General features: G+C 42.2%; 2 protein-coding genes across 5 annotated transcripts in view; one reads left to right on the forward strand and one right to left on the reverse strand.

The window, feature by feature from the left end:
- The window catches only part of LOC143299752 (Fanconi anemia group D2 protein-like), a 62,004-nt gene extending 47,070 nt beyond the window's left edge, over nucleotides 1–14,934 (forward strand). For both annotated transcript variants that reach the window (XM_076613138.1, XM_076613137.1), the window contains exons 33-42: nucleotides 141–254; nucleotides 1,363–1,490; nucleotides 3,364–3,463; nucleotides 5,638–5,760; nucleotides 6,459–6,552; nucleotides 6,857–6,967; nucleotides 7,099–7,248; nucleotides 9,897–10,043; nucleotides 13,722–13,817; nucleotides 14,826–14,934. In XM_076613138.1, the coding sequence (XP_076469253.1) occupies nucleotides 141–254; nucleotides 1,363–1,490; nucleotides 3,364–3,463; nucleotides 5,638–5,760; nucleotides 6,459–6,552; nucleotides 6,857–6,967; nucleotides 7,099–7,248; nucleotides 9,897–10,043; nucleotides 13,722–13,817; nucleotides 14,826–14,894 (1,132 nt within the window). In that variant the 3' untranslated portion in view covers nucleotides 14,895–14,934. The remainder of the gene's footprint in view (nucleotides 1–140; nucleotides 255–1,362; nucleotides 1,491–3,363; nucleotides 3,464–5,637; nucleotides 5,761–6,458; nucleotides 6,553–6,856; nucleotides 6,968–7,098; nucleotides 7,249–9,896; nucleotides 10,044–13,721; nucleotides 13,818–14,825) is intronic.
- Nucleotides 14,935–15,393: 459 nt separating this feature from the next.
- The window catches only part of LOC143299753 (lysine-specific demethylase phf2-like), a 51,230-nt gene continuing 41,590 nt past the window's right edge, over nucleotides 15,394–25,033 (reverse strand). For 2 of the 3 annotated variants that reach the window (XM_076613141.1, XM_076613140.1), the window contains one exon: nucleotides 15,394–24,961. In XM_076613141.1, coding sequence (XP_076469256.1) covers nucleotides 24,894–24,961 — 68 coding nt within the window. In that variant the 3' untranslated portion in view covers nucleotides 15,394–24,893. The remainder of the gene's footprint in view (nucleotides 24,962–25,033) is intronic. The other variant, XR_013057562.1, reaches the window with a different exon arrangement.

Genomic DNA, 25,033 nt, shown 5'->3' on the forward strand with positions numbered 1-25,033 from the left:
GACTGTCCTAAAACCCTCTTGGCTGAGAGAGTGGGGATGTAACTTGGGCAAGACACTCTCCACTGCAGTTGCCTCCTCTGCTGTTCTGATGGTCATAGTCGGACACGACTGACTATCATATATTTTTTTTTTTTTTTCAGGAATGGTTTTGGCTTGGCTGAAAACCGGCAGCTGTGGAAGGACAGTCTGAGTGTGCTGGTGGGAAGGGTCAAGGTCACAGGACCCACGCAGCAGTCTGTGTCGGAACTGATCAAGTGAGATGTGTGTGGGTGTGACTCTGAAATGCAATTGTATGTGTGTGAGTGTCTTGTATGTGTGTGTGTGTGTTTCTGGGGTTTTTTATGTGCCTTTGTGTGTGTTGTTGTTGAATATGTTTTGGCATTAGTAGCCGTGATGTGTGTGGTGTGTATTCGTGTTAAGGAGAACCTGTACAAGTACATGTATACAGATCTGTATGTTTGTGGATTCATGTATGTCAGTGTATGTTGAATACAATAAAAACAGTTTTGTACAGGAGAATACAGGACACACACACAAACATTTTCCACACACTACACACATGCGCAAGCATGCATATTCACACACAAAACACACCTCACACTCCACACCCAAGCATAAGAACACAGACTAGATATGTAAATGTACATATTGCGCTCAAAATACAGACCAGTCTTTGGTGATGCAGTGTCAGTTTGTTCCCATTGTGTTGTTTTTTTTAGCAATGAGGGAACAAAGGCCAGGGTTTTGAGTTCATGTGTTGGTCAGGCATCAGCTCTGTTATTTATTTTTATTTTTATTGTTGTTGTTTTTTAAGCAAATGTGGTGTAGCTTATATGGATCAGTCAAGGCTTAACACCACCTCAGGGACTGATCAGCGTGTTGGGTTTATGTGAAGGTCAGGCATCTGCTCTTGGGTTGTTTTTGTGTGTGTGTGTGTTGTATACAGATCAGTCTACACACTTTTGAAACCTCCTTGAAACTGGAACTGACTGTGTGTGTGTGTGTGTGTGTGTGTGTAGATCAGTCTACACACTTTTGAAACCTCCTTGAAACTGGAACTGACTCTGTGTGTGTGTGTGTGTGTGTGTGTGTGTGTGTGTGTGTGTGTGTGTGTGTGTGTGTGTGTTGTATATAGATCACTCTACTCACTTTTGAAACCTCCTCAAAACTGGAACTGACTGTGTGTGTGTGTGTGTGTGGGTGGGTGTGTTGTATATAGATCAGTCTACTCACTTTTGAAACCTCCTCGAAACTGGAACTGTGTGTGTGTGTGTGTGTGTTGTGTATAGATCAGTCTACACACTTTTGAAACCTCCTCGAAACTGGAACTGACTGTGTGTGTGTGTGTGTGTGGTTCCACAGGGGAGCGTACCAGTACATAGAGAAGTTTTCAGACACTGTGCCCAACCTCCCCTCAGCCGCGTCCTTGGTGCGACTGCTGACCGTGCTGGCCAACAGGGCGGAGGATGAAACGCTGCAGCACAAACTGGGTACAGCCACCATCACCTCCTTTCTAACGCTCGCCTCATGTCACAGAGTGATGTAAGCTAACAACAGTTGGGCCAGACACCTTTCTAACGCTCGCCTCATGTCACAAATTAATGTAAGCGAACAACAGTTGGGCCAGACACCTTTCAAACGCTTGCCTCATGTCACAGATTGATGTAAGCGAACAACAGTTGGGCCAGACACCTTTCAAATGCTCGGCTCATGTCACAGATTGACGTAAGCTTACTGCTGTGCCAACAGACTGGCGCAATAGCTGAGTGGTTAAAGCATTAGACTTTCAGTCAGAGGGTCCCGGGTTCAAATCTCGATAATGACGCTATGGGTAAAGGGTGGGAATTTTTCCTGATCTTCAAGATCAACATATGTGCAGACCTGCTGGTGCCTGAACCCCTTCGTGTGTGTACACATGCAGAAGATTAGATATGCATGTTAAAGATCTGTTACAGACATTAAAGATCAGTAATCCATGTCAGCGTTTGGTGGGTTATGGAAACAAGTACATACCCAGCATGCACACCCCTGAAAACAGGGTATAGCAGCCTGCATGGCAGGGTAAATAAACGAAACAGTCATACACATAAAATGTTACATGTCTGTGTGGGTGTGTAATGTGTGTGTGACTGAAACCTGATTGAATGACTCAAAGCACCCAATGGCAGCTGTCAGTTGGCTCCATGTATGAAGACAGCCTCTTGTATGAATGCTTCTGTGTTTGTAAAGCGCTTAGAGCTCTAACCAAGTATAGGTGTTATATCTTCTTCTTCTTCTTCTGCGTTCATGGGCTGCAACTCCCACGTTCACTCGTATGCACACGAATGGGCTTTTACGTGTATGATCGTTTTTACCCCCACCATGTAGGCAGCCATACTCCGTTTTCGGGGGTGTGCGTGCTGGGTATGTTCTTGTTTCCATAACCCACCGAACGCTGACATGGATTATAGGATCTTTAACGTGCGTATTTGATCTTCTGCTTGCATATACACACGAAGGGGGTTCAGGCACTAGCAGGTCTGCACATATGTTGACCTGGGAGATCGTAAAAATCTCCACCCTTCACCCACCAGGCGCCGTCACCGTGATTCGAACCCGGGACCCTCAGATTGACAGTCCAACGCTTTAACCACTTGGCTATTGCGCCCATCAGGTGTTATATAATTATCCATATTATATCATATCACACAGCAAAGTTAAGAGCTGTACAATATATAGTTTCACCGCTGCAACGGGAATTCATTTACAGGTTAGTCTTTTGTGAAGGACTATGACCATCAAACTTGATTGTACCGGCTCTCAGTGCTGCAGCCTTGGGGGCTAGTTGGCCTTTGGGGGCCATCCCAATGCTGACTGTCCTAAAGTCCTCTTGACCGAGAGAGTGAGGATGTAACTTGGGCGAGACACTCTTCACAATAATCAAATTCTAACCCAGATATTCGGCACAGCAGTTGCTTTCTCTGCTGTTCTGGTGGTTATAGTCAGACATGACGGATTATCATACCTGGGATTCTTCAGACTCTGAAACTCGACTAAAAGAAGATATGGAGAGCGGCAGAATTTAAACTTATATGTATGTGATCGGCTGTTGTGTGTGTGTAACAGCTGAGCTGTCCATCAGATATTATCTGTCCATCAGCTCAGCTGTAAAATGTGTGTGTTACAGCTCAGCTGTCCCATCAGCTGTTGTATGTGTGTGTTACAGCTCAGCTGTCCCATGAGCTGTTATGTGTGTGTTACAGCTCAGCTGTCCCATGAGCTGTTGTGTGTGTGTGTTACAGCTGAGCTGTCACATGAGCTGTTGTGTGTGTGTGTGTTACAGCTCAGCTGTCCCATGAGCTGTTATGTGTGTGTGTGTTACAGCTGAGCTGTCCCACCAGCTGTTGAAGCGTGAGTGGCTGGACGGGAAGGGTCAGCGGGAGAAAGGTGCCGCCTGCAATGAGATGCTGCAGACCCTGGTCAAGTGAGTCTCCCTGCTGTTCACTCTGTACCATGAGTACTGTTCTGTCCATAAGTCTTAGTTGCTTCCCTTGGACAGAGTACAGCTATTCAAGTGAGTCTCCCTGCTGTTCACTCTGTACCATGAGTACTGTTCTGTCCATAAGTCTTAGTTGCTTCCCTTGGACAGAGTACAGCTATTCAAGTGAGTCTCCCTGCTGTTCACTGTTTGTGCCATGAGTACTGTTCTGTCCATAAGTCCTAGTTGCTTCCCTTGGACAGAGTACAGCTATTCAAGTGAGTCTCCCTGCTGTTCACTCTGTACCATGAGTACTGTTCTGTCCATAAGTCTTAGTTGCTTCCCTTGGACAGAGAACAGATATTCAAGTGAGTCACTCTGCTGTTAACTCTTTGTACACCAAGTACTGATTTATCTGTAACTCATAATCCCTTCCCTTAGACAGTTTCAGTTTCAGTTTCACTTTCTCAAGGAGGCGTCACTGCGTTCGGACAAATCCATACACGCTACACCACATCTGTTGAGCAGATGCCTGACCAGCAGCATAACCCAACGCGCTTAGTCAGGCCTTGAGTGCATGCTTACATATTTGTGTACCTATGAAAGTGGATTTCATTTTACGTAATTTCGCCAGAGGACAACACTCTCGTTGCCATGGGTTCTTTTTCAGTGCGCCAAGTGCGTGCTGCACACGGGACCTCGGTTTATCGTCTCATCCGAAAGACTAGACGCTCAGTTTGATTTTCCAGTCAAACTTAGGAGAAAGGGCGAGAGCGGGATTCGAACCCACACCCTCACGGACTCTCTGTATTGGCAGCTGAGCGTCTTAACCATTCTGCCACCTTCCTCCCCTTAGACAGAGTACAGATACTTCTTTACTGCTATGGGTATGTCGCAGTTTCGTTTTCCCAGTGAGTTGTATTGTCACTCAGTGCTTTAAGTTCAGCATGTTGGCTTTGGCCTCTACATTGTTGACTGGTGTTTTCTGAAGGATAGAGAATACGTTTGATGATGCTGTGTGCATAGCGTGTATAAAGTATGGCCTTGACAGTGCACTCAGCTGTTGTAGGGCTGGTCCACAGAAACTGCAGTGCAGCTGTACCGATGGGGTACACAATGTTACAGGAGATATTTCTTCGGGTTTTTTTTTTTTAAATATGTCACTAATTAAAGCCCCTCTGGATTTCATTATTTCTGTTATATTCCTTTTGACATTACAATCCATATATACTACACCACATCTGCTAGGCAGATGCCTGACAGCAGCTTAACCCACCGCGCGTTTCAGGCATTGAGTGCATGCATGTACATTCATGTTCCTGTCAGATCAGGTTTCTTATAAACAATTTTGCCAGAGGACAACACTTTTGTTGCCATGGGTTCTTTTTCAGTGTGCCAAGTGTTTGCTGCACACGGGATCTCAGTTTTGTTTTGTTTTGTTTTTTGACTCACTTGTGTAAACAAAGTGAGCCTATGTTTTAACCCGGTGTTCGGTTGTCTGTGTGTGTGTGTGTCCGTGGTAAACTTTAACATTGACATTTTCTCTGCAAATACTTTGTCATTTGACACCAAATTAGGCATAAAAATAGGAAAAATTCAGTTCTTTCCAGTCATCTTGTTTAAAAAAATATTGCACCTCTGGGATGGGCACAAACATTTTTAAAAATGAAGCCTAATTATATGCAAACTGCATTTACTGTTATATTTATATTTTTTGTATTCTCTAAACTTGGCACTTTGATCTGATATTCTGACCCAACAACAAGAGCAGTCATTATTATCATTTTCTGTTCAAACAGGAACTTCTTTTGCTCAGCATGGAAGTTTTATTTATTTTGCAAACGTTTTTTGGTGCAGATAGTAAAAAAGGGAAATTACTCTGTAATTAATGCTAGGGGACTTAATTTGCTTTAAACTGATCTTTCTCATCTTAAACATTACATTTTGAAATTATAATCAGTACATAAAAAGCTTGGATTTTTTTTTTTTAAGTGTATCACAAGTGAGTCTTGAAGGCCTTGCCTCTCTAGTTTTCTCATTTGATTGACTAGGCACCAAGTTTAATTTTCCAGCCAAACTTGTAAGAAAGGGCGAAAGTGGGAATCAAACCCACACCCTCACAGACACTGTATCAGCAGATGAGTGCCTTACCCGTTGTGCCACTTTGCCCCGTGTTGCAGAACGTGGGTGTCGAACAGCGCGGACCCCCCGCAGGCCATGCAGCTGATTGCTGACACAGGGATGACAGAGTTACTGCAGGCCGGTGCTCAGTCTGGCTCTGACACCTACCCCACCCTCACCAGGTCTGTCGTCGTCCATGTTGTGGGGTGTATTCCTTTGGGTGGGGGGGTGTTGCATGATGGGGCATGAAGGTTTTTGCTGTCCACGTCTTGTCGTGTGATGCCTTTTGTGTGTTTGTTTTGGTACTCGTTTTATTTAAGTAAATGTGATGCAGGGTTTCATACTTAGATACATCAACCTAAAGGTTCATGCAGAAGCTTCTTTTTTTTTTCTGCCCAATCATCTGCGCCATTTCAGTGGCATTACTCCTACACCGCTCATTCAGAATCCCCCATTCACAGCTGCACCCGGGTTTGTCTGTCGCAGTCCCAGTGCCGTAAGTCAGTTGATGCAGAAACTTGGGAGGAAAAGGGTTAATCCATCAGTCCTGGGCCAGGCTGCATGAGGTGATCTTTGCAGCCCTAAGTTAGCTTAGAGTTAAGAATGTTCAGAGTGCAGATATTCAAGTTAGTCTTCCTGCTGTTAAATCTTTGTACCAAGAGTACTGATTTATCCATAACTGCCTATAAGGAGTTTATTGAGGAGTCTGGAACATTTTTAATGATAAGCGAACATTGCACTGCTAAGTTCGCTCATGCCGCCCACCCCTGACCTCTCTTGTCCTCTGCTCCTCTCTGTTGAAGGGGCTCCAGGTGGGATAGAGTCCCGTGTCGGAGTTTCCGGTACGGTGCTGGTAGCACAGATGATGTTATGATTGCAGGTCATCGTTCCCAGTGTTCCTTCGGGTGATCCTGAGTGAACTGGTTGGCACCGTCAAGCGCACGCCTCCCCTGAAGCGAACAGATCCCAGACAGGTCAGTTTTTTGTTTGTTGGGGGTGGTTTTTCCTGTGTCCAGCTTCATATCGATCAAATTGTTATCTGTCTCTGTCTCTCCTTCCCTCTCCTCTCTCTCTCTCACACACACACACACACTCTGTCTCTCTTCCCATCCCTCTATCTTTCCCCTGTCTCTCCTTCCCCTCTCTCTGCCCCTCCTCACTCTCCCCCTCTTGCTGGTCAGGTGTAGCAGTGGGCATGACCTGTAACTGTAACAGAAAGATAACGATGTATTGTGTGATGACTTGAGTTCACAGATGCTCATGCTTTGTGTGGTTCAGGTGCAGGAAGACCGTTTGCTGGGCTGGAGCGTTGCGGTGCGTGTTCTGTTCATGGCGGTGGGGATTGTGAAGGAATTGAACAGCCGCGCAGGGATCGCTGCCAGTCTCAAGGTAGGTGTGATATTGTAATGCACTGTATTGCATTGCATTGCATTACATTACATTGTTTTGTGTATGTATAGTATTTTCTGTGTGTTGTTAAAACTCCAAACATGTAAGAACGACGTGCTGTGTGCTTGCAGTACAGCCGGCAGTTCGTGGAGGTGTTTTTGCTGCGAGGGATGCCAGTGCTGGACGCAACCTTCACCTCGCACAGCGCTGACGTGCACTCCTTGCTGCGCTCCCTGCAGCAGAGCACGCGCATTCTCCAGAACATGTGCGGCCATGCCAAGGTAGGTCACCACTCCTGGAATCTGCCCTGCATACCGTACGGAGTACAGAATGCTTTGTTGTCGGAGTGAGAGAAATTGATTTGTGGTGTAAAACAGGTAAACGCTGTTCTGCATATTTATATAAAAGACGTAAAATGCTTAGATGTCTAGTTAGAGTGAACCATTCACACAGTAGAAGAAACAAAACAAATGTTTTTTGCATTTTCTATTGGTTTGTGTGTGTGTGTGTTCTGTTTGGCCTACCTGCTTTTTCTTTTTCATCCGTTCAGTCTCTCTCTCTCTCTCTCTCTCTCTCTCTCTCTCTCTCTCTCTCTCTCTCTCTCTCTCTCTCCCTACCTTTCTCAAGCACACACACACACACACACACACACACACACGCATACTCTTTACCTACAGGTGAGTGTTAAGATATGTTTGTGCACAGATACTACCATCAGCTTCAATGAACATTTGTTTTTCTTAACCAGTCTTCAGACAGTGCATGCATTCATGGAAGGTACTTCCAAGCATTTATGATATCACACACACACACACACACACACACACACACACACACACACACACAGCAGCCAAGTACTCTTGAGAGTCTGACACTCAGTTCTGTTTCGCCTACCTGCTTTTCCTCTCATTGAGGGTACAGGCACAATCACAAAGTAGCCGAAATAGGGACAGGTGAAACTGACCTCAGAGAGGTGAAGGGTGTGTTGTGCTTTGCGCAGATGGAACATTGACCAGTGTGTTGTGCTTTGTGAACAGTGTGATGTGGTATGCTGTGTGAACAGTGTGTATTGATGTGTACAGAGGGAACAGTGTACAGAGGGAACACTGTGTTGTGCTGTGTGATTAATGTGTTGTGCTGTGTACAGAGGGAACAGTGTGTTGTGCTGTGTGAATGGTGTGTTGTGCTTTTTATATAGGGAACAATGTGTTGTGCTGTATACAGAGGGAACAGTGTGTTGCATCGTGAACATGTTTTGCTGTGTGAACAATGTTGTATGCCATGTGAACAGTATTGTCTGCTGTGTGTACACTGTTGTATGCTATGTGAACAGTGGGTTTGTCAGCTGTGTGTACACTGTTGTATGCCATGTGAACAGTGTCTTGTCTGCTGTGTGTATACTGTTGTATGCCATGTGAACAGTGTGTTGTGTGCTGTGTGTACACTGTTGTATGCCATGTGAACAGTGTGTTGTCTGCTGTGTGTACACTGTTGTATGCCATGTGAACAATGTGTTGTGTGCTGTGTGTACACTGTTGTATACCATGTGAACAGTGTGTTGTGTGCTGTGTGTACACTGTTGTATGCCATGTGAACAATGTGTTGTCTGCTGTGTGTATACTGTTGTATGCCATGTGAACAGTGTGTTGTCTGCTGTGTGTACACTGTTGTATGCCAATTGAATAGTGTGCTGTGTGTACACTATTGTATGCCATGAACAGTGTGTTGTCTGCTGTGTGTACACTGTTGTATGCCAATTGAATAGTGTGCTGTGTGTACACTATTGTATGCCATGTGAACAGTGTGTTGTCTGCTGTGTGTACACTGTTGTATGCCATGTGAACAGTGTGTTGTGTGCTGTGTGTACACTGTTGTATGCCATGTGAACAGTGTGTTGTGTGAACACTGTGCTGTGTGAACAGTGTGTTGTGTGCTGTGTGTACACTGTTGTATGCCATGTGAACAGTGTGTTGTCTGCTGTGTGTACACTGTTGTATACCATGTGAACAGTGTGTTGTCTGCTGTGTGTACACTGTTGTATGCCATGTGAACAGTGTGTTGTCTGCTGTGTGTATACTGTTGTATGCCATGTGAACAGTGTGTTGTGTGCTGTGTGTACACTGTTGTATGCCATGTGAACAGTGTGTTGTCTGCTGTGTGTACACTGTTGTATGCCATGTGAACAGTGTGTTGTCTGCTGTGTGTACACTGTTGTATGCCATGTGAACAGTGTGTTGTCTGCTGTGTGTACACTGTTGTATGCCATGTGAACAATGTGTTGTGTGCTGTGTGTACACTGTTGTATACCATGTGAACAGTGTGTTGTGTGCTGTGTGTACACTGTTGTATGCCATGTGAACAATGTGTTGTCTGCTGTGTGTATACTGTTGTATGCCATGTGAACAGTGTGTTGTCTGCTGTGTGTACACTGTTGTATGCCAATTGAATAGTGTGCTGTGTGTACACTGTTGTATGCCATGTGAACAGTGTGTTGTCTGCTGTGTGTACACTGTTGTATGCCATGTGAACAGTGTGTTGTGTGCTGTGTGTACACTGTTGTATGCCTTGTGAACAGTGTGTTGTGTGCTGTGTGTACACTGTTGTATGCCATGTGAACAGTGTGTTGTGTGCTGTGTGTACACTGTTGTATGCCATGTGAACAATGTGTTGTGTGAACACTGTGCTGTGTGAACAGCGTGTTGTACCGTGTTGAACACAGTGTGCTGTGTGTACACTGTTGTATGCCATGTGAACAGTGTGTTGTCTGCTGTGTGTACACTGTTGTATGCCATGTGAACAGTGTGTTGTGTGCTGTGTGTACACTGTTGTATGCCATGTGAACAATGTGTTGTGTGAACACTGTGCTGTGTGAACAGCGTGTTGTGCTGTGTTGAACACAGTGTGCTGTGCTGTGCTGTGCTGTGTGCAGAGGACGCAGGACGTGAGTCAGGTGAACCAGGTGCCGGTGCTGAAGCGAGCCCTGGAGCGACTGGTGCTGAGGGTCAAACACATGCTGTCCGTCAACAACTGTCAGAGGGCCTTCTGGATGGGAAACCTGAAGAACAAGACCCTCCAGGTGAGGGGTCACCTGTCGCTGACAGAAATACTGCAGAGTGTGTGTGTGTGTGTTGGTTGGTCATTGATTTAATGACGTCTGTTCTCTAGGGTGATTTTACACACACACACACACACACACACATATAAATAGATATAGATGTATGTATATGTGTGTGTGTGTGTGTGTGTTAGGGGCAGTAAGATGTTTTGTACCCCTGAAATTTGAAACGGATCTAGGTCTTTGGATCCCTCTTTGTGAATTGGTAACCCAAACGGGGTGCCAGAGGTGTTTATATTTTCTATAAGTGTGTTTGCACAAGCACACATGCTGACAGTATGATAGTGTGGAATTGATAGCATTATGTGTGTGCGCTGTTTGTGGTGTAAAAATATTGATGATAAAACATATTAATATAGCACACTATCCAGAAATCTGCTCTAGGCGCTTTACAAATCACAGTTTTATATATAGTGCATAACATCAGTGTTACATACACACAACAAATGTACTAGCAAACTGTGCATGCACACATAAGCACAATGCTTACATACATTTAAAAACGTTCAAACATACATATGAACGTACCATACCAGCCCCCCTTCACACACATGCACTCGCACACAGGCCAGATTTGAAAGAAGTGAGGGAGTCAGAATGTCAGTTTGTCAGTCCGTTTCACTTCTCTGGGACTTCAAAAAAGAAAAGGATCTATGTCGGTAGGTCTTAGTTCTGATACGGGGTTTCCTGAGAAGTATCAGGAGGGCAGAGCTGGTGATACAGACTGCAGACATGGAGGAGTTCAGAAAGGTGCAGACTCACTGACTGAGGAAAATGTCATAGTGGATTGCTTGTAGTGTATTCAGTCAGAAACAGCCAACCAGTGGGGAGACTGAAAAAAGAGAAAGGTGGATTTAAAAGCTCTGCAAATGAGTCTGGCAGTCATTCTGAATTCATTGCAGTCTTTCTGAGAGAGATTTGGGAAAGCCAGCCAAGAGAGAATTGTAGCAATCCATTCTTTAGAGAACAAAAGCACACACAAGTATTTTGGTTGCATCAGTAGAGAGAGAGTGGCAGATAGAACAGATCCTGTGCAGTTCCAGTTGTTAGAAATGTGCTGTTGGAAGGAAAGAAGACTGGAAAAGGATTACGCCAAGACTGCAAACAGAAAGAGAAAGTGAAACAGGTGTGCTGTTAATCAGAGCAGAGTCAGGAAAAGAAGGATGTTGAGGAAACTTTTTTGGACAGGCTTCCTAAGTTCAATCTTATTATCATTTAGTTGCACCTTATTGAGAGTCATCCAGTTTAGGTCCACAATGCACTCCAAGAGCCAAAGACAACGGTGCATCAATTTCAGTTACAGAGGCCCACTGATAAAGTTGAGTGTTATCAGTAAAGCTCCCAAAATATGAATATATACAGAGGAGGAATTTTGTTTAATGTCCCGTCACACATATTGGTGATTGAAGACATTTTGTTAAAGTATTTATGAATACATTTGAGTATTATCGGTTAGAAGGGGTGGGAGATGTGAATGAATGGAGGGTGGGGGAAACTGGGCAAATGAGGGTGAAATGTGGGTGAAATTTGAAAAAAAGAAAAAAAAAATCTAAATTACAGGAAATTACTTAAAGGACTTCGTAAAAGAGAAGCCATTAAACTGACAATCGAAACAACTGATAATGAATGCAAAAAGTCAAAAACATCAACATTCTCAGTCACTTGTGAAGACACACTTTCGTGTACATAAGCCTTCATCAAGCTACATTCAAAAATTATATGCTCAATTGTCAGGTTACTAGAGCATATGCACTTGATATTAGAACAATACCTGGACCGTAATGAATTTAATAATAGTCTGAGAGCTAAACCCAGAATTGGTCTGCGAATCGGACCGAAGTCTGAGAGAGTCAACTGACGAGGTTTTAGACTTGAATTCAAGCACCTATAAAAGTCTCTTTCTAGTATATTGCTGATTTCCTTGTATGACAATGGGCAGTATACTTTTATACTATCTACATGATTTTTTGCTGCCCTGTCTGCTTGGTCGTTATAAAGGAATCCAGTGTGGGATGGTATTCAACAAAAATCAACATTTGTACCCTTCACAAATAGGGAGTGCAATAAATACCTAATTTCAAACAATAAATCTTCTCTTTGATTATTCTCAAAAAGGAGCAAACTTTTAAAAACAGATTGAGAATCAACACAGAATGAATATATACATATGTGTGTATGTGTGTGCACATGCTGACAGTCTTATGGCATGGAATTGAAGAGGAAGATGGCAGATTGGTTTTGACACTTATCTGCCAATACATTGGTTTTGACACTTACCTGCCAACACATTGGTTTTGACACTTACCTGCCAATACATTGGTTTTGACACTTACCTGCCAATACATTGGTTTTGACACTTACCTGCCACTACATTGGTTTTGACACTTATCTGCCAACACATTGGTTTTGACACTTACCTGCCAACACATTGGTTTTGACACTTATCTGCCAACACATTGGTTTTGACACTTACCTGCCAACACATTGGTTTTGACACTTACCTGCCAATACATTGGTTTTGACACTTACCTTGGTTTTGACACTTATCTGCCAACACATTGGTTTTGACACTTACCTGCCAGTACATTGGTTTTGACACTTACCTGCCAATACATTGGTTTTGACACTTACCTTGGTTTTGACACTTACCTGCCAATACATTGGTTTTGACACTTACCTGCCGGTACATTGTCCGCTGAAGGCCTGGGTTCCATTCCTGCTCTCGCCTCTCTCCCAGGTTTGACTGGTAAATCAAAACTGAGCGTCTAGTCATTCTGATGAAACAATAAACTGAAGTCATGTGTGCAGCGTGTATTTGGTGCACTGAAAGAGAACCCATGGAAGCTGAAGTGTTGTCCTCTGGCAAAAATTTTCTGTTTTTTGTTTTGTTTTGTCCTAATCCCAATTCCCCCGTCCCACCTCTCACACACACACCCTTCCAGTATTATGTTTTTTCTTTCTATATCACTGACACTCACCGTCCCCATTTTAGATTTTGTACTCTATCTTTTCCACATTCTGTTCTCTCTCTCTCTCTCTCTTCCTTTCTTAGTCCCCTCCCCCTTGTCCCCCCTCCCCCCCCACCTCAACCGCCCCCCCTTTTCATTTGAATATTCAGAAATGTCGATTTCTAATTAATACCAACAATCATCATTATGATAGGAATGATAATAATCCAAATAATATTATCATTTATTTTCAGTCTAATATCATCATCTTAGTTGAACAGACTATAAATAAATAAACGATGTAGAAGAAATGCACTCTGATAGGTACACAAATATATATATATATATATGTGCATGCACTTGAAGCCTGAACAGTGTGCTGGGTTATACTACTGTCAGGCATCAGTCTAACAGTTGTGATATAGTGTATATGATACAGATAGATTCATGAGCATCCTCCCCTCCACCCCACCACCACCCTCCCCCCATCCCCCAGCAGGATGACAACGATGGTCATCATCGATCTCGATGGACACACCACCACCAGTGTATATGGATTGTCAGAACGCTTTGATACCTCCTTGAGAAACTGGAATTAGCAGTCATCTGTGTGCACTGGTTGCATGCATTGTGTGTGTATGTGTGTGTGTATGTGTGATCACTGTGTGTGTGTGTGTGTGTGTGTGTGCAGGGTGAAGAGATCCTGTCTCAGGCCCAGAGTCAGGAGTCCACCACCACCAACGAGGAGGAGGAGACAATGCCCGACGACGACGATGACAGTGAAGTGGTCAGTTGGGGACTCTTGGTCCTTACATAATGATAGTAATCATAATAATAGTGGAGTGATGGCCTAGAGGTAACGCGTCCGCCTAGGAAGCGAGAGAATCTGCGCGCGCTGGTTTGAATCACGGCTCAGCCGCCAATATTTTCTCCCCCTCCACTAGACATTGAGTGGTGGTCTGGACGCTAGTCATTCGGATGAGACGATAAACCGAGGTCCCGTGTGCAGCATGCACTTTGCGCACGTAAAAGAACCCACAGCAACAAAAGGGTTGTTCCTGGCAAAATTCTGCAGAAAAATCCACTTCGACAGGAAAAACAAATTAAACTGCACGCAGGAAAAGATGCAAAAAAAATGGGTGGCGCTGTAGTGTAGCGACACGCTCTCCCCGGGGAGAGCAGCCCGAATTTCACACAGAGAAATCTGTTGTGATAAAAAGAAATACAAATACAAATGTAATACAGACCATGCCTGATGATGATGACGACGGCAAAGTGGTCAGTTCAGGACCCTTGGTCCTTACATAATGATAGTCACAATGATAGTTATAAAATATTTACGACACTCTTCCTCATGCTAACAATTGATTTGTTTTTGGAGGTTGAGGGTGGTTATTGGTTACAAAAATTTATACCACAAGGAAGTGTAATCAAGACTACAAGCAAGACAAGTGAATTGTGCCTGTGACAAAGCATGCACACACACACACACTGCAATGCAACATACTAAACCATACCACACTTCACTAAACCACACACCAACACATTCATAAAAGCAGATTTGTACAGATGTGTTTCGAGGCCAGATTAGAACTGAGATCATGTTTCAACATTGCGAATTTGATAGGTTTACTAAGTTTATGTCATGTGACAGGACAAGTTATGAAATGGCATGCTGTCCTTTAATTTCTGTTGGAGTGGGAGAGATTAGTCCTAGCCAGAATTGAACTTGATGGTATATTGTATTCATCATAAGAAGAATGAATGGCATTTATTTGCTGTTTTGATTCCTCAGGAGATGGACACGACGGAAAAAGATGCCTCTGATGAGTCTGGAGACGGTTCCATCAGCGATACTTACTGATGGCCGCCCCCTGTACATACCCCAACATCCATCTCCATAGGTCACGTTGTTTGAAACGCACTTCATCCACACCTGAAACTTCACTCGTCTTGTGACCTGTAATGAATATGGACATGCTTTTTCCCCCTGGCAGTCTTTCTTTTTGCTTTGCTGCACATGTTTACAGAATTCCCAGGGGAAAAGGAGTAGGGGGGTCAAATGGGAATGTTTACACATTTGTACAAATGGTGGTTTTCGCTTTTTACCATGTTAACAACTTTGTTGTCATTTCACACATAGGATGCATGTCTATAGAACTGATGAAATATGAGCATGTTTGAAAATGGTGGTCATTCTGGAGAAGTTAAGCAAACTGATAAAATTGTGTGCATGTATATGAGATGATAGCGAGGTGCTGAAACATGCTTGTAAGACGTTAATGTATTGGTCGTGTGTGGAAAATGCTGAACTGACCAAGGACAGGCCAGGCCACTCTCGTACCAGGACAACACAAAACAAGTCACAGTTCATTTTATTTCAGGGAGTCAGCATTGCTGCTTCATACTCCTAAGTAGAATGAAATGAGGATGATGTTGAGAGGGCTATACTTCAATGCTGTACAATCTTAAATAGTTACCATGGACAAACAAGGCACACAACATCCAATATTGCCCCAACATTGTTTCAACGCTGGTCAGTTTCGATTACTCCAATACACAGAGGCACCATGTTGTACACAACATGGTATGCCTGACCCTGGAAAAGGTAGAAAACATGCAGACCCAACACACACACAGCTCAACTGGCGAACATCAGCATCCACAAGAACACTGCACAGCCAGTGTCAAGTCAGAAAACTGGTATTGAGATGGCAGATACTCTGGCGCAACTGTTGCTGTTGAGTGGACTAGACCTCACTATACTGGTCAGGCAGTTCAGTTCAATGGACCAAATCTCTCTACTCATAAATCATGTGAAACTGCACCGTTCCAGGTGTTTGGTTTAATTCTAAATGTATTTACTAAATTGTATTAGCCAACCTTACGACATATCCAAGCACATTGGAAAACATGTTCTTCAGCTTAAGTTGTATGTAGCCTGGCAACACGTACAACAGTTCATAAAGCCCTCACTTGAAGAAAAATGGGGGGGGGGAGATCCATGAATGTTGTAAAATAAAAAAATAAAAAAATATGAAGATAATATACCACTGAGATCCTGTCAATCATACTGAATGGGGCGGTTAGGGGGAGGGGACAGGTCTGGCCTACAAAATCATGTACATAAAAAATATATCATTGTTTTGAGATATTAAGGCCCCCCCCAAATTTTTTAAAATCTTTTCCCCTCCCTTATCTTCTGTTGATAGCTGACCATACAGGGTCTCCCCTTCCCATGATGGTACAGGGTGTGTGTATCGTTATGTAGTTACCGCCTGCTTGATACTAGCAGAATATTGCCGACTTGTACAGAAAAGGAATAAATGCATATGATAATCTGAAATATTACTTTTGGCATGTGTACACAGAAAATTATGAACAATTCATTGTCAAACAAAAAAGATTCCACTTGCTGGTACATTCACTTTCTGATATAGCTGCCTGAAACTTTTGTTTTACAAATTGTGGATAAATATCCAATCCATACAAAAGCATTGTGAAAAAAAAAACTTGATCATATTATACAAACACTGAACAATGAGAAATTGTTAAGAATGACTACGAAATGGGTTGGGTTGAATCTGCAAATGTTCATAACATGGGGGTTGCTGTCCTATGCAATACAGTTTCCTTGTGAAATGCAATTCCCTAGTCGAACAATGTTAAAAGTATAAATGCCTTTTAATTTCAGATAGTTTTTAGTGGTTGAATAGGTACCTGCGGTGGCTTGAATGTCCACAACCACACTTGGACTGCCGACATATCTCCCTTCTGGTCCCTTTCAGCAACTGGTTTTGATGTGTTACTTGCAAACTACTTGATCTGCTAGTTTTCAAGACTGAACAGTAACCCCTTTTTTTCTTAGGGGTGGGGCGGGGGGTTTACTGCTGCCCCAAATTTGGAAAAACTTTTCATATATATTAGAGACAGCCACAACCTTTTTTGGGTGGGTGGGGGGTGCCTTTCCTGAATACATCTGCCACAATGCCCCTGGACCCATATTCTTAAGATTAGTTAAATGAAACTATGAAAAATGTAAACTTTCCCCTGCAAATTAAAATAAATAAATGGAAAAGCATCAGTTCATAAAAACCACACCCACCGCTGCCGAAAAGAATACTGTGTTACATTCTGACTCGAACTGACTGACTGAATTGATATACAAAAAAAAAAAAAAAAAGGGCTGTTTTGTGTGCACACAAATCAACTTGATCAGAAAACCTCTGCTGTATGATTTTACATGGAGCTTAATTAGATCATAATTAGTGGATCTTCACCAAACATCTACACTGTTTTGTGAATCTTCACCATACACCTACATCAACACAAAAAAAATCCTTCAAGTAACTAACATCTCCATTCAGTTGCGTTACTCAAGAAGGTGTCACTGCATTCGGATACGCTACGCCACATCTGCTAAGCGGATGCCTGACCAGCAGCATAATTCGGCGCACAATGTCGGGCTGAGGGAAAATAAAATGAAGTAATATACATAGATAAATTAATCTCCATCAAAACACTGCAGTATTCTCAAAGCTATGAATTAAATAATCTGCATTGTCTTGGAGATGCCTTGTTCTCCACTGACTTGTTTCATTTTCTTCTGCTCTTACTTGCTTTTTAATTGATCAACCAAGAGTGTTAATTATAATGAATCCACCCCCGAGAGGACTGATACATCTTCAGCTTACCTATCCTGAAAATAAACAAGTTCTCACATAATTTTAAATGGAAAATCTGGCAGTTGAAAATATCCAGCGCACAACCTTGACCAACTTTCTGACTTTATCACCAAAATGACAGTACATGACAAAACCATTCCTATCACTGCTTATATTCTTCCCCAGTAGAAAATGTCTCAGTTTAAGCACAGACAAATGTACCACCAAATACAATATCAATATGAAAAACAGCATCATAGATCATGTTTTTTAACTGATTAGAGCAGACACAAAACCACCGCACTGTTCAATGGGTGATGAAAAAAGTACCGTTCTGATGAGACAATGGCTAGGTTGCATATACTTAGACACTGTGAAACTCTCAAATTAGCCATCACCTGCTGATGTCATCTTCTGCTGGTTATAAAATGAGAATTGCTGCTGCCTTTGTCCAGTATTAGTATTTTGTACATCTATGTACAAACACTGCACCACATAAAATAAATCATCAAACACATACATGCCTTGCAAATATCTCCACAAAAATCTCACACCACCAGTCAAACCTAGCACTTACATATTTTTGCTGTACCAATAGTATTTAAATATCCCAGAGAGAAGAATTTACACGACAGCTTGAATATCTTTCCATGTACATTTGTGCTGTAATTACACACAATCAAAATCAACTACTTTACTTTTTACACAAACTGATACTCACATCAGGACAGAGAACCACTTACAGACTGATAGAACTAGTATTATATATGGGATGAAGAACCAGGACACTGCATTAACTAAATATTATTTTCAAATTAAGGTGTATGATTTTTTTTCCTGCAGAAAACCCTGTGGTAATTTCCTGACAATCTGATGGCTGACAACAATGAAAAACCTTTTTTTTTCCTCCTTTTTCTAAAAATACTACTGCAGCATGCACAATATAATGAATATTTATAAAGCATAATGAGAAGGAAAGCCAATATTCTGACAACAAATGTCAGCTGTTTGACTTTGTACTCATTCATTCACAAACCACGTGGGAAAATACAAAAATTACACAGATTAACTTACAAAAGTGGAATAACTTGAGCATAACCTTGATAATGTAGAGATAAGTTGATCAATTTTAAATAATTTAAAAGCAAAAAATAAATATATATACACACACCATTCACAATGAATTCCTCTACTTTGTCAGCAGTGTTTCAAAAAATGACAGATTCACCAGCGAAACAAACCCATCACATGATGGATTACAGAAAGGAAAATTTTAAAATGGTGATGGAATTGCAATTCTCAAAGAACTCAAGGGGGGTGGTGGGGGAATCAAGACCTTGTGCAACACATAGTAGCAGAAACTATGTGGAAGTACATCCCCAAGAAACTGTGTGGACCCAACAGGTCACCAAGGAAATACTGATACAGCAATACAAAGAAATGAAGACAGGTCCACTGTAAGAGGTAATTAAGAGATCCAGAATTCAACAACATAAACATCAGAGACGACAGCAACTGAAAATCGACAAACAGCCCCACAACTGTATGGACCATTACTCAATGGAAGAATGTAAACGGAAGAAAAAAATGCCATCTTAGAAATCTGTAGGACATTACAAACCAAACCAAACGGATAAACAACCAGGACATTAAATACCAAACTGATATGCTAAAATCGTCTTTAAAAAAACAACAACAACAAAATACAGTGGCCATTTCTTGTCTGAACTGACAATGTTCAGCTGATTAATCAACTGACATTCGCAAACAAAAAAACTGAAAGTCATGTTACAGTCTCCAACCACACAGAAAACTTGTTAGTCATTATCACTATATTAATATAATTAATTAAATTTGGTATCATCCTCATCAGTGAGACAACACATGCAGGTCCATGTGTCTTTCGTCCCTTGTGCATTCACACCTGTCACAACCTGCAGGGAGTACACGCCACAATCCTTGTGGCTTGTGGTCAGTCATGTTGTGTTCATCATGAAAGTGAAATGCGATTCATGAACAATGCAACATCCATCATATATCAATTCATGATGATTAATGTGTTGCAGAACAATACTTACTTCTTACTCTCTTCATTCCAAGCATTAAATACCTACCTGGTACAGGACTGGATTTATCAAGTTCAATAAATTTAATCTCTCTTCCTCCAGATGAAAGGAGGCACAATTACTTCCCTTGTAACAATCATTACATATGGCATACCATCAAGGTAAAAAGTGCTGCTTTTCACATTGTTTTGAAATGAAGTAAAGCAGTACCTTCAAAAATGGAATATGATGACAGTTTGATTTCTGAAGTGGAGTGATGGACTCGCAGAAAACATCAAGCAGCAAATACACTGAAGACGTCTTCTGTGTTACCACAACAACCCGACGTGCATTTTCATCATGGTCCATGCAGCACTGCGACAGAATTTGAGCAGTAGAGGTCCATAGTGGGTCAACATGAAACAGGCATCCATTACAAAAACACACAGCTGTTGGTGAAATGGTCCGGGCAGGATCCAGCGAAGACTCCCTCATTTATGAGACCTGACTTTTCACACCCGTCTCCAACAGTTCAGGATTATTCGCCGTCCAGCCACCATCACAGCTGTCTCAAAATAGTAAATGGACAAGAAACCAGGACACACTCAAACCCAGAAGGCAAAACCTCACTGCCAACTATTCAGACTTGTGACCAGGTTAACAAACTGCCATGATTCGGGAACTAATCAAACTCAAAAGACTACAACACACAGAACAAGAAATGATGAGGATGATTACAAATTAAGGAAGCTTAACTCCCCCAAAATAATTCTCTGAAGCGATCTCCCTGCTCAAAGTTTGCTGCCCAAAGAACTGCAGACAGACATGATGGTCACACTTTTTTTCTTTTTTTTTCACAGAGTCTGACCATGCATCAAATATACCAGTGACATTAACACAGAAACTTAACAAACCCACACTTCACAAGGCAAGGAGAAGAAACAAAACGACAAGAGGGCTAACTTTACACATCTGAAATGGGTGCGTTTAGCAGTGAATAAATAGTCCTACAAATGGACCCTTCTGAAGTAGAGAGCTAACAGAACGGAGGAGAGTTCCTTGTGATGTTTTACAAACACACCTGGTCTTCATGACCAGCCCAGAACCTGTAGACATGTACAATGCTTGGGTAACTGGAAACGTTTTAAAAAAATGTCATGTTTACACATCTGTGTAACTACAATCTTTTTTTTAAAATATGACACAACACACTATGTACACATCTACATGGACAGGTAAACACCAACACATTAAGTGAACATATCTACATGGACAGGAAACACCAACACACTATGTACACACCAGCACTATGTACACTCATTTACAGGTAACACTATCTGGGTCTACGGGCTTGTTTCCACCAAGAAGTGAACTCGCATCATACAGCATCTATCTCTAGCTCCACAGTGGGGGTATGTGGGGGAGAAAAAAACACAGAGCAAAATGTGGCTCTCCTTGTAAATTTGCAAACCATAATAATTTCCTGAAGAAAAAACTGGCTCCTAACATTATCGATGTGTTTGCAGCCAAGTTCCTTCACTGCAGAAAAGCATGCATTGTCTTCTGTTGGAAATCAAACACAAGGACAACATCATTACAGACACATGAAAATGGTTCGACAAGACAGCAAAACACGAGAAATGAGACTGGAAGTGGGAAGAAACAAAAGAAAAGTAAAAGATGCAAGTGTGACACTTGAGTTTGTGATCCCCAAGTGAACGCACACAACACTGACATTACATGTCCAAAGCCTGTCACAGATAACGGACATTTTACCTTTCCCCAGTGAAAGGTAGAAGCCCATTCACTCCTGGCTGGAGTGAGGAAAATTGGAATCCTACTTCAGAAGGTTATCGGCCGTAGCTACTTTCGTTTTCTCCGCATAGCGGGTAGTAGTTTGTACAGGAAAGGAATCAGACCCCTGCCGGAGTCTGCACTAGTCGGTCACGGTTAAGTATGTGTAATTAAATGGAACAGTAAAGTGCCTTTCCCAACAACATCACACCAAGCCAAATCAGGGCCTTGAACCCTGACCACTGACGAATACTGGATCACAAGTCCAACGCCTGACCGATTCACCTTCAACACCCGGAACATACACCCTCAAAAGCAAGGGCATGGTCACAGGGTGCATGTTTTGAGGAGAAAGGATCACTTTGTGTGCGTGCGTGTGTGTGTGTGTGTGTGCTTTTTTGTACTTTCTTCATAACCTCAGCAGCACCCAGCCACTGTCTGAATAATTCTACATCCTTTAACAAAGGAAAAATAAAAAGAGTTCAAGTTCACCAACAATTGAAGGACATTCCCCACACAACATTGCGTAACATAACATTGTGGATGTGCAGGAGAGAGTATTTTCATGTGCACATGCTTGTTCATGTGCAAAGTACTTGATGCAAGTATGTTTATGTATGAAATATCTTTTTTGTTGTAAATGCCACAAGCACCCTCCCTAGTAGGTGCGAGCATCAATCTGCATCATCATCATCATTACATGTATCGTAACAAGTGCTGAAGACTTCAATGTCCGCCTTGTGGCGAAAGCTGGCCTGTTTCACACACACACAGTGGAATGGATGATTACCCACAAAGAACTGGCCAGAGTTTAGTTAACATGGTTTGCAAATACAACATCACACTTAAAAATTAAAAAAAAGGAAAGAGACCCAGACATCTATAAGTAACCACTGAACACGAAAACAACTTTTAAACAGCCAGCTGTCCTTCCACGAGAGAACAAGGAGACCAAAAACATTGTACACAAATGAAATAAAGACATTTTTAAAAAGGAGGGGGGAAAAGTATAGAAATAGGTACTGTCATGTCTTTTTCACATAATGCCAGAAAAACCAACAGCAGCAAAGAATTGTGTAGGAACAGAAAAGTGATAATTCAGGTTCCTGAAGAAAAAAAGGGGGTGCAGGGGGAAGAAGAAGAAAAGCTTTCTGTTGTTTTGTTTTTGGTAGGAGGCTTGACCAACAAGGAAGGCATGTTAAACCTACTCACACACAGCAAGAATATGCTCCATGGACTGCATGCAAATGCGGCCCACAAGCAAAAATGTCTGAGCCAGGACACATCCCCCTCATCTTCCCTTCCTCCTCTGTCATGCGACAGAAACTTCATGTCAGTTTAAACATCATTTTGAAAGCAAAGTGACTGCAAAACCATTTCTTTCCTCTCCGTTTCTTTCTGCATTTGTAGACTTTGTGCAACTACCGTGTTCAATGGTATCTTGATCAAGAAAACTTTACTGTATTTAACTGTTTTCATCCCACCATGAAGCCATCTGGGACCCAGGGCAGCACTGCTCCTGTGGTGAAGATCAGTGACATATTTGTACCTCCCACTGCTGAACATAGCACTCACTTAGTACACAGAACGCTTGACAATACAGACATATTTATTTTTACAGACCTACATAGTTACAACTGTGATGGCAGCAGTCCTGAGGGACCACACACCTGCTTTCAAACAAGGTCAGTGCGGTGACTGGGATCTGAACATCTTTCATCAAGAACAGGGCAGAGTCAAACATTCTGTCACCAACAGACAGCAAGTATAGTTGGGTTTTTTTTGTTTTGTTTTTTTAAGGAGAAATCAGTGGATGCCTAAAGCAGCAAGTATAGTTAACATGAACTCCCACACTGACCTGATGGGTAGGGATTTTGTCAAGGTGACAATGTGATCAGAAGACTTGTTTTTTTTATTTGGCTTTTTCTTGGAAAAGGGGAAGTGGGGTATTATAATCTTTTCTTTAAAATTACATCACTGGTTTACATTTTTCGTCATGGCATAATGAAAAAAACAACAACATTCTGTTGTTTTACTTGAATCTTCCACACTGCATCAGTGGCCTTACCCTGACACTGCCACTTCCAACTCGACAAACACCCCATAAACCATCCCACCCACACTTGTTTTTTCATACTCAAGAGTGTTACAGGGAAATATCAAGGTTCGCACACCCTGCCGCCACCCATTTTTACTGATTTTAAAAGAAAGAGCAAGGTTCCCACAGACATAAACAAACAAAATTCCATACTTTTTTCCACACCTTACTGAATTTTTTTCCACACACAATGCAAACTGAATAAAAACTTTACCTGCTACACAATGAGATCAGCGGACATACGAGAATCTATATTCAATTTTCATCACTTCCAGTTTGTTTCTTAAATGCATTAGCTCTTTGTTGAATGGCACTTGTCAAGAGATTTATCAAAGTAACAAAACTTTTTTTTCCTGACCCTGAAGGCCAAAAGACATTTTTCCAAAACTTTTTCCAAGCCTCCACAACTCTGTACAAACCTTGCCAACACCAGAGTGAAGGAGGAGGGTTGATGCCTCAACAGAAAGGGACCAGTTTTTTAGTACTGACAAACGTCAGTCCACCAACTTGTCCACATGAAGACTACAGGCCGCAATGAAGACATTCTGAGCTATGTGCCAGAACTGCAAACAAATCCACTTGGCATAGGAGGGGGGGCAACAGAAAAAACACCAATCCTTAATTAAGTATATACGCTGCAGGCACTCTATCAAAGTGCTGACAAGCTGTGAACGCACATATAACCCGACGACCAACTATCCTGAATACTGTTCTTAGGTGGTAGAAGGAAGGATGGTTACAAGTACATGGGCACTTCAAAACATTGCAAACATCCACACTAAAAACCATGTACCAAACATCCAGCTCTGCTTAATTAAATTCCAAGTAAAAAAAAATATATAAACCCAGTAAAATCCACCACTCACAGAGCAGTTTCATATGATGTGGGTTTGGGGTTTTTTTTGCAAATCCAAACACAGCGTCAAAATACTGTGTTATCTGGACATCCACAGCCCCAAGCAAGGCACTGTGAGGGAGAGAAAAAAAACCTGCGACTAGACCTGTGCCTGACAGAAATGTGGAGGCGGAGTCAGTCTGTGACCACAGCCTGGGGGCGGAGCCTAAGCCTGTCAGTCACCTTCCTCTGCATCACCGACACCCACTTTCTCTGCTCACTGATGCAAAACAGGATGGAGCGTAAACCTTGCAGGGTGCCATCCATTGAGCATGTTCCTTATAAAAAAAAAAAAATAATAATAAAAAAATATCCCAGCGCATGTGTAAAGTTCAAGAAGCTGATTTTGGGCTCCTCTCTGTACCTCTCAGCAGATCTTTATCAATTTCCCGATTCTTTGCTTTGCGGTTTTGTAACCCTTCCTGTATTTTTTACCTGGAAAAAAATCAAAACCAACAAACATAAATAATCTTTGTGACAAATAATGACCAGTAAATACAAATTCCT

This window comes from Babylonia areolata, chromosome 25, assembly GCF_041734735.1.
Source record: "Babylonia areolata isolate BAREFJ2019XMU chromosome 25, ASM4173473v1, whole genome shotgun sequence".
NCBI classification, from domain to species: domain Eukaryota; kingdom Metazoa; phylum Mollusca; class Gastropoda; order Neogastropoda; family Buccinidae; genus Babylonia; species Babylonia areolata.